The sequence below is a fragment of the Diplotaxodon limnothrissa genome, linkage group LG23 (assembly GCF_057381915.1).
Source record: "Diplotaxodon limnothrissa isolate DT_005_m linkage group LG23, D_limnothrissa_male_GT1.1, whole genome shotgun sequence".
In the NCBI taxonomy this organism is placed as follows: Eukaryota; Metazoa; Chordata; class Actinopteri; order Cichliformes; family Cichlidae; genus Diplotaxodon; species Diplotaxodon limnothrissa.
Genome location: NC_140617.1, coordinates 14,899,981 through 14,909,135, shown reverse-complemented (window position 1 = coordinate 14,909,135; position 9,155 = coordinate 14,899,981). Strand labels below are relative to the sequence as shown.

At 41.2% G+C, this 9,155-nt stretch overlaps 1 protein-coding gene across 1 annotated transcript; it reads left to right on the top strand.

The window, feature by feature from the left end:
• Window positions 1-642: 642 nt before the first annotated feature.
• On the top strand, window positions 643-3,382 carry barhl2 (BarH-like homeobox 2). The gene is made up of 3 exons (XM_085348090.1): window positions 643-1,195; window positions 1,816-2,041; window positions 3,070-3,382. Exons 1-3 carry the CDS (start codon window positions 643-645, stop codon window positions 3,380-3,382), a joined length of 1,092 nt encoding a protein of 363 aa, XP_085204216.1.
• Window positions 3,383-9,155: the final 5,773 nt, after the last annotated feature.

Sequence of the window (9,155 nt, the reverse complement as noted above, 5' to 3'; positions counted from 1 at the left end):
TTTTCCTCCCTTTTTTTTTTTAAAGACCTGCACTAAACTCGGTGCAATGGTTGGATTGAACTACCTAGATAAAGAAACAACTCGCTGATTGGTGAGGTGCCCGAGCCGGTCAGGACGCGAACCAATGGGAGAGGAGGAAGGTGGGTGGGGAAGTGGAGGGGGAGAGAGAAAAAGGCGTCGAGTGTTTATTATAAAGGAGAAAATATTAATTCCCCCTCGCCGTGGGCCGTGACGTCAGTATAGGAAGTCATTGTAGAGCTACACTGAAGCGATTAGCAGCAAAAAGGGGGAGCCTGATGTCGAGGAGTCAGCCCTATGTATATCTCTCTATACGCCTCAACTTTTAACACAAAGTTCAATATCCAAACACAAAAAGGGACGTGGACTACGCAGACCCACACTTTGCTTTTTCGCATTTTCACTGAATGTAACTTCGTGGACCATAGGCTGTGTGAGCCGCCTGTAAACGTGGATTTTGTCTCTCTCCGGGGTTTATTTCTCAGCTCTTTTAAAAAAATTGATTTCATTTATTTAATTATTTTTTTTCTAACTCCGAGTTAATTTCGCTGACTTTCTTGTGATTTGCGCCGGAGGAGAAGCATCTCGCTGTTGTTATGAAGACTTCATCCGTCCTTTCTTAATATGGAAGGATCCAGCGGGTCGAGTTTTGGGATAGACACTATTTTATCCAGCGCGTCTAACTCTGGTAACCCTGTGCTAATGAACGGAGATTTTCGGCTCGACAGCAGGACAGCGGATTTCAGGAGCCAGGCGACCCCGTCGCCATGCTCGGAGATAGACACTGTGGGAACCGCTCCCTCGTCCCCCATCTCGGTCACCATGGAGCACGCCGCCGATCCGCATCTGGTCCAGGACAGCCTTCAGCATCACCACCATCACCACAACCAGCCGCAGAGTTTGCCGCTGTCGCCTCAGCAGCAGCAGCAGCCGCTCGCCGGGGCCGGCTGCGCCCCGAGGACTGCCACCTCCTCCTTTTTAATCAAAGACATTTTAGGCGACAGCAAACCCCTGGCTGCCTGCGCACCTTACAGCACCAGTGTATCCTCACCCCATCACACACCAAAACCAGAAAGTGCCACGGCTCCGGACGGCTTCAGGCCCAAGCTGGAAGAAGACGAGAACAGAAGCAAGTTGGACAAAAGAGACGACATTCAGATCGAAATGAAATGCAAGGGTAAGAGCTCGTCATACTAGCAGGCTTGTTAAATTCACATTTTCAATACAGTAGAGTTCAGGATGAGCCAGGGACTCAATAATAATAATAAGAATAATAATGATGATGGTGGTAATAATAATAATAATAATAATAATAATGATAATGATAATAATAATAGCGCTCGTTGTCTTAGTTCCAGCTTCCTTTATTAGTCTAATAGATGTGAAAACAGATGTATGCCTGGTGATTCTCCCCGTGCGCGGGGCCTCCCTAGTGGGTCAATTAGAGAGATTATTGTTCTTCCTGGAGGGGGGATTATGGAGCACTGAAACACAACTACAAATAGAGATGGATTGATATATTGATTTCTCGTTTTATGATAGAAAAAAGAAATCTTCAGGTATCAAATGCAGACGTTTCTTTTATTGCTGTTGTCTTGCCCCACGTGTGGCTGAAGGAAGTATTTGTACAAAGTTGGTCAAAGTTTGAGTGGAGGTGACGCACGCACGCCTCTGCGAGGTTATTATTCGAGTGTCGGTGTTGGGAGGAAGACTTAAAAAACGTTGGTGTGTGAAGAAAATTTCCAGCAGGCCTTTTATGGTTAACCACAATTCATCCGCCTTGCTCTGCGCCTATAGGGACTAAAGAAGAGGGTGACCGGGAAATCTCCAGTAGCAGAGACAGTCCGCCGGTGCGCACGAAAAAACCTCGCAAAGCACGGACAGCCTTTACCGACCACCAGCTCAACCAGCTTGAGAGGAGCTTTGAGCGACAAAAATACCTCAGCGTGCAGGACCGCATGGACCTGGCCGCGGCTCTCAACCTGACAGACACACAAGTCAAGACCTGGTACCAAAACAGACGGTAAGCGGCCATCATTTTTAATAACTGCTGCAGACACAACGAGCGAGACGAGGTCAAACTGGGGAGCAAGAACCCCTTTTGGCTCTGTAAAACAAATGAATACAGCTGTTATATCGGCCAACACTGGGTATTTAAATCTAAAGATCGGGTTTGCAAGCACTTATGAAAATCAATCTGACTTATTAATTGATACTTTTATTTTTTTAAAAGTGTTTTTCAGCCACTTACAAAGATCTGCGTTGGTTATATTTTTGCGCTGCGTGATCTTAACATTTCTAATCCACGTGGAGGGAGAAAATAAATTACACCACAAAAGAATCTTGTATTTTAATTGATTTAATTGTCGTTCTGTAAAAAAAATAGATTTTGATCATGTTTCATTTTTATTCCGTATAAAAACAGACAAATAGAAAAATAAGCAAGTTTTATTTTCTGAGTATTTGTGGACAAATGTGAGGCTGACATGATGACACGTTGATCAGGAGATGATGTGTAAAATAAGGAAGTGTATGTAATTTCGGACATTGTAGATCATATGAAAATATATTATTTGTCTTTTTTATATTCAGTTTTGTAATATTCATTAAGTCTTATTACATAAATTATTTCAGCAATAATAAATTGGTGCATTTGTTTAATTACTGGAAGTGTCCTGATTTATATTTTTCCTGCGCTATAAATATGGAACTTGTGCTTCTTACTCCTCCAGTCTTTCAGAGTTTCTAAAATAATCTCACTACAAGGCCCTTTACATTTTATCCCGCTACCCTTCACAGTAAAACTTGATCTGAAATTGAAAGAATGTGCGTGCATTATATTTTGTACAGGTGTGAGAAAAGTAGGTTTAGCTAAGTTTGGACTGAAGCGTATTTCCCCCCATCTCCTTCTCTCTTTTGCCTAATTAAACCATAACCATATATTCGTGCCCGCAATAATTAGGCCTCTGCATACCGATTAAAGGGGCGTTTGGGAAATCAGCAAGAGAGCGAAGTGATTAAATAATTCATCTGTTGTATTTTGATTTCCAGGACGAAGTGGAAGAGGCAAACGGCGGTCGGATTAGAGCTCCTGGCTGAAGCAGGAAACTACTCGGCCTTACAGAGAATGTTCCCGTCGCCCTATTTCTACCACCCGAGCCTGCTGGGCACCGTGGACAGCACGACGGCAGCCGCGGCGGCCGCAGCCATGTACAGCAGTATGTACCGGACTCCTTCCTCGCCGCATCCCAGCCTCCAGAGACCTCTTGTCCCGAGGGTGCTCATTCATGGCCTTGGGCCGGGGGGGCAACCGGCACTAAACCCCATGTCTAACCCCATGCCCGGCACGCCGCACCCGCGGTAAAACGCAAAATTAAGACGCTGACCAGAAACCTGGTTGAACACGTGATGTGAGTAACTGCATCGGAACCACATTGCAGGACTTTCTCTCTCTACCCGACCCCCCAAAAAGACACATTTAAAGACATTTTACAGAAGTAAAGGAGGTATTTAATATAGGCCCGAATAGCCTAAGTCCAGTCCTAAAGACTTTCTGTCCGGGCCCAGACACACCGCGAGGACTGCTCATGTCTGATTGTTTGTTTGTTTGTCTTTTGTACAAATACACTTACATTAGCAAATAAACTTATAAAGTTTATTAGATGGAGAAGAACTGAATGAATAAAGAAGTAATGATACTGATTGAATTGTAGAAGCTTTAATTCAAACTCGAGTCCAAATTAATTTCCTTTTAAACGCAAACCTTCATTCAAGAAGATGCAAAAGCCGGAGTCCAATTTTATTCATAAAGCACATTTAAAATAGCAACAGATTACAGAAGTTGTTTAAAATTTCCTTCTATTTTTTGACTGATAATCCCAGAAATTACATTAATCTGCGAAAGAACAGATATAAAAAAAGTTTTCATGTGCGCTTTTTCACAATAATCGACCGCGCGCATTAATATTTTAACCTACCTCATTATAGCGGTGGATAACCAGCAGAATTTAATCACTTTTTAGCCTGACTTAATTTAAAGGTAAATAATTTGTTACAGGAGCATATGGTCTTTAAATTGGGAGACACAGAACCGGTGATCACCGACTGGAGGTCAGTTTCCAGCCCTTTATATTTGTGTTTACCAGCACATATGCATATGGATGCGCAGCAGCTGATTGGTGGTGAGATGAATGGTTTTGATGAGTTGGGTATACTGGGAATGTGGCCTTGGCTTAGCAGCTGTTCCCTGGGAGAACAGCAGACAATAAGCCTGAATTTCTCAGCGTGAACGATCAGTGCAGCAGGATCAGGACAAGAAGCCTGCAAGAAAAAAAAAAGAAGAAGAAGAAAAAACTGCCGATAATCTGCACATTCTCAATAACCAATAGCCGCTAGTGAACTTACTTTCTTGAGGTTTTGTGGGAAAATAATCTCCAGTGACCCCAGAGCAGAATCGGTGTCATTGGAAGTTTTGCATCAGTCTTAAATCATCTGCAACGTTATGCATCAGCACTGAGTAAAAAATAATCTTAGAATGTTTTTACGGTAGGGAGCCGTGATTTTTTTTTTCTTTTTCTGTTTTTTACACCCTTCCCGTTTCTCTGAATGTGTCTGTGCTGCGCTAATAGAAGCTGCTGCAGGAGCAAACCTGAAGATGTTCAACGCGGCTCTGAAATGAAATGTTAACGGAATACTTTGATTTTATTTAGCTTCATCTAAGCGCGCACTCTGGAGAATATGGCGAGGGGGCGCTTGGTGTGAATTAACGCCTCGGGGCCCGTTTGTTTGGGTTACTTATCTGGGCCAAATTGACCTTTGCTGCTGGAGTGCATGCAAACCTTCAGCAACCATAGCCTATATATTATTTTTCTTATATATATATTTTTAGTTAGAGATAAAACATATTTTTTTACACATTTTGTTTCTGATAATTCCATTCTCGTTTTGAAAGAAGTAGCCACAACATTCCAGCATTTAAATGCCAGTTCTCGCATATTATATTCCTGTCTTCTAAGAAAAGCGCTCTCAATCTCCCTCCTCGCGCGCGCGCGCGCGCACGCACACACACACACACACCATCTAATGCACGGACTCGCACATAAGTCAGCTTTGTCACTTTGCCAGTGGAAGCCGTAAACACAGGCTTAAGTTTAGCCGTTCCTTAATACTTTGAGCACATGTTAATGTTGCCTATTTAAGCCATCTGCCTGTCATTCACTCTGTGGACACCTCTCTCAGCCATTTAGAGGAAAAACAGTCCTGCTGGTTTCACCTTCGGCGTGCACGGCTGCACGCTAAAGGACTTACTCGACCAATTAAATTCGTGTTTTCCCATTTTAATCAAATTTCTGAGACAGGGCCGGGATTATTATGGACTCGAGTGTTCGGGGTGCAGTCGCTGCGCGCTTCTTGTGCACTGTAATTCGACTAAACACAGTTTCCGCTTTCATCAAAACTCGGGGTCTGTGGATTTTGGAGTGAAATCGCATCAGGCCGCAGAAGAAGCGTTTTGGAGAGCAGACTGTTGGAGGATAAATCACTCCCTTCTCGGCCTTGTAAGCAATGATTGCGAAAACAACTTTAGCCTGTATCACCAACGCGGAAAAATATTAGCCCACTGTATTGACCCTGCAGCTTTTTCCCATTACTGCGGTATAGTGCCGACGCATGTTGTTCATATGCATGACTTCAACAGCATTATTTATTTATTGCACTCTGCGGGTGGGAGGGTTGGGGGTGTCGGCGGTTGTGGGGGCTGTTTCCAATTCATTAATAATAAGCTAAGCCATACAGCAAAGCAGAATTAATAGCCTCCAACTATCTTATACCATCGGTAATTTCTTGGCACTGCTTTAATCAGATTTTTGTATTTTTTTTATTTTAACAGTTGCTCCAGTTTAAAGCATTATTAGTTTTTTTGTTGTAGAATCTGTGGTAAATGCAAGAATACTTATCTGCCGATTAAATATAAATTAAATGTCTCTCAAAACTGTTAGATGGCGAAAAAAAATATAGGCTAATATTGTTATTTAGACCGTGAATTCGCTTGTGAGGCCAAACAACGGACTTTTGGGCGAAGATGAGCAATACTTGAGGAAACACAATCACTGGTGGAAAAAAAAAGGGCAGCAGACTTGAATAAAGAGGATTAGGCCTTTCTTTTACATGGCGCATATTATCCAGAACAGATGGGCTTTAGAGAGTCGTTTTCGTCTTCTTCTTGCCTCAAGGAACCTCGTTGGGCACTTTAATTGCCACTTTTTCCAACTGATGTAATGGTGGGATATCTTTTTCATTACAATAATGAGGTAACACTTGCTCTCCTTGGCCTCTCATTATCACAGCTCCTACATCACTCACTAAACACAAATTTAACCCCCCCCCCCCCCCCCCCCCCAGCCCCGCCTTCTTCCAAAAAAAAAGAAGAAAAAAAGAAGAATTGATGGCTAAGATCTCTTACGCAGGTCACATCTTGCATCTTGTAGGCCACATTATCACCAACAGTTTCTGTTTTGTTAGAAGTAAAACATTTTTCATTATTTAAGAGCCTCCAGGAGAATCACATTCAAAAGGTGTAAATAATAGCTTCAGTTAGAAAAATGCATCATTGGGACTCACTGCGGGTCAGGCGCTGTGCTATTCAGAGGCGTGCATGCATCAAGTTGGTGGTGCTTATAAATGGATTTTTAGTCCAAAGCGTGCACACGCGCGCGCACACACACACATACAGAAAGATGGTCAGCTAGTGGCTTTATCCACTGATCAGCAAAATGCTTATATTTGAGTACAACTTCTTTAAGTAATTTGAAAAGCCAAAGACTCTCCCAGTACTGTAGTATTATTTAGCAAATATGTGAGTATTAATTTATAGGCTAAAATATCTACAGGTGTCATTTAGTTTTACACAAGGTTGTGCTAGTCAGTCGAGCTGATTGTAAAGTTTAAATCTACTCGACCAGTATGCATTAAATAATTTAATAAAACATAGAAAAAAAAGTTCCTTAACTGCTTTTTACTGCTCTAGTTATGAATATTTGACATTCTAGGGATGATTGAAAATGCACCTACTTTCAGAAAAGTTTTGCATAAAATGAATAAAAATCCATTTTATTTCAGCATCAATTAACAACTTAATTATTTTCTTAAGCGTTTATATATATTTGTGAGTTTAATACACTGTATTCATGCAGTGTAGGACTCTGTGCAGCTGAAAGATGAGATACAGAGAGTGGCCATTTTTTTGACCTTTATAGTTCTTCTGTGTTGATATAAGAAATTAGTGATGCAAAATATTTGTTATTGAATTATTATTATTATTATTCTTTATGTGCCTTAGGTTTTTTTCAAACAGAAAATAATACTAAGTTTGGTTGTTAAGAGCAGTGAGTATCCGGTGAGCAGACTTGTTGACAGGGTAAGCCATCCACTCATCATCCTTACAAACACCCACCTCACAGCTCAGCCTAGACTAGCATGGACATCTGCAACAGTCCCGTCTGAATGATGCCGTATAGCTGCGACATATCATAGTTTAAATGGCCTCATCATTTCAGCAAATCCAGCCAGTTTCCCTCTCTCTTTTTGTCAAGTGACAGGACAGCTGATGGCAGAGAAGCTCCGCTACCTTTCAAGTTTCAACCAGGCGCCGTCACATGCGACCGCACAACCAGGAAGAAAAAAGTCTGTCAGCAGTGATGTCAAAAGCTTCAATTTTTACAGAGCAATTAGGGGTTTCATCACAGCGGAGCGATGTCAGGATTCATTACGGCTCAGCAACAGCTAATTGCTTCAAGGTTAAAGTAACAGATCTGACGGCATTATATTTTAAGTGACAGACTGAAATTCTGGTGGTGTTTCACAGAGCACAGCTCTGACATTAAGAGAGTTTGCTCAGGAGGATGGTGGCTGAGAAGCAATAAGAATTACTGCACATTAGGACTGTGATTGGTTAAAGTAGTAGTAAGTCTCTAAGGAACATATGGTTACTGCTGTTTTTGTCTTCCTCTTTAAGGGGAAACAAAGGACAATGTAACATTGTACTTGGAAAACACATTTTCCAGAACATCCTTCTTGAGTTGTCTATTTGCCCTTGTGGGTATAAAGTATCCATCTAGTATGAGACACAAATGGAAAATCTAATATCTGTTCAGACTTTGCACCTGCCATCGAAGCATTACAGTATACAGCTGTACCTGCATCTCCTTGTGACGGCGCCAAACCTACAAAGTTTTATCTTTCCACTTGTTTTAACCTCTGTGAGGTCCTTTCATTTTAACCTCTCAGGTGTTTTTTTTAAAAAGCTGAGAGGTTAACAAACTTTCATAAGAAAGAAGAAAAACAATTTCCTTGTCTTTTGTTAACTTACTGCCTATTTGAGACCCCTGAACCTAGCGAAGTTCACAAAAAGAACAGTAATATACAAAATCTGTTCCTTAAACCTTGAAGTAATGAATTCTGACGTCACTTGACTGTCAAAACGTATTGTTTTGTGAGATATGAATATTGTAATACCCAGGATTTTTTTTTAGAGAACAGCACAGATAACAAAAAAAGTTCTTGTGATTTTTATCGGAAATAAAATCTGACCTCTGACCTCTATCACGTTAAACGACTCTAGGCAGTTAGGCCTGCAATTTTGTTACATCAGAACCAAACTGTAACCGCAGCTCTTATGATTATCTTTATATTAATATGATCAGTAAATGCCTGTTTGCTCCTTCAGATTATAGAGAAATGTTAAGATTTAGGTTTATGTCACTTGGCATCTTACAAATTTAGGACCAATTTAACGCTGGCGTTTGGAATTATTTTCGTTTTTGACGAACTTCTTGGAAATGATCTGACTCCTTAGTTGCTGAATATTCACCATTACACTTGCTAATTTTGTGCAATTAGTTGGTGCTTCATGCCCTGGGTTTGTAGAGCATTTTCACTGCTTTCTGTTTTGTGATATCAATAGGCCGGATGGCCAAAATAGTCAGCTGAAAGATGATATAATATAAAACACCTTAGAATGGAGGGAAACTGCAGGTAACGATGTGTCAGTTCATTATTTTACAAATGGGCAATCAAATGTAATCCATTTTTAATATAAGATATTGATTGTAGCGGCTCAAAGATATGGCAGCAGTAACCGG

Excerpts from the sequence above, each read along its gene's own strand:
- barhl2 (XM_085348090.1), top strand. The coding sequence starts at position 643 with ATGGAAGGATCCAGCGGGTCGAGTTTTGGGATAGACACTATTTTATCC. Across the intron at positions 1,196-1,815 it reads GATCGAAATGAAATGCAAGG|GGACTAAAGAAGAGGGTGAC; the intron begins GTAAGAGCTCGT and ends CTGCGCCTATAG. Across the intron at positions 2,042-3,069 it reads ACCTGGTACCAAAACAGACG|GACGAAGTGGAAGAGGCAAA; the intron begins GTAAGCGGCCAT and ends TTTGATTTCCAG.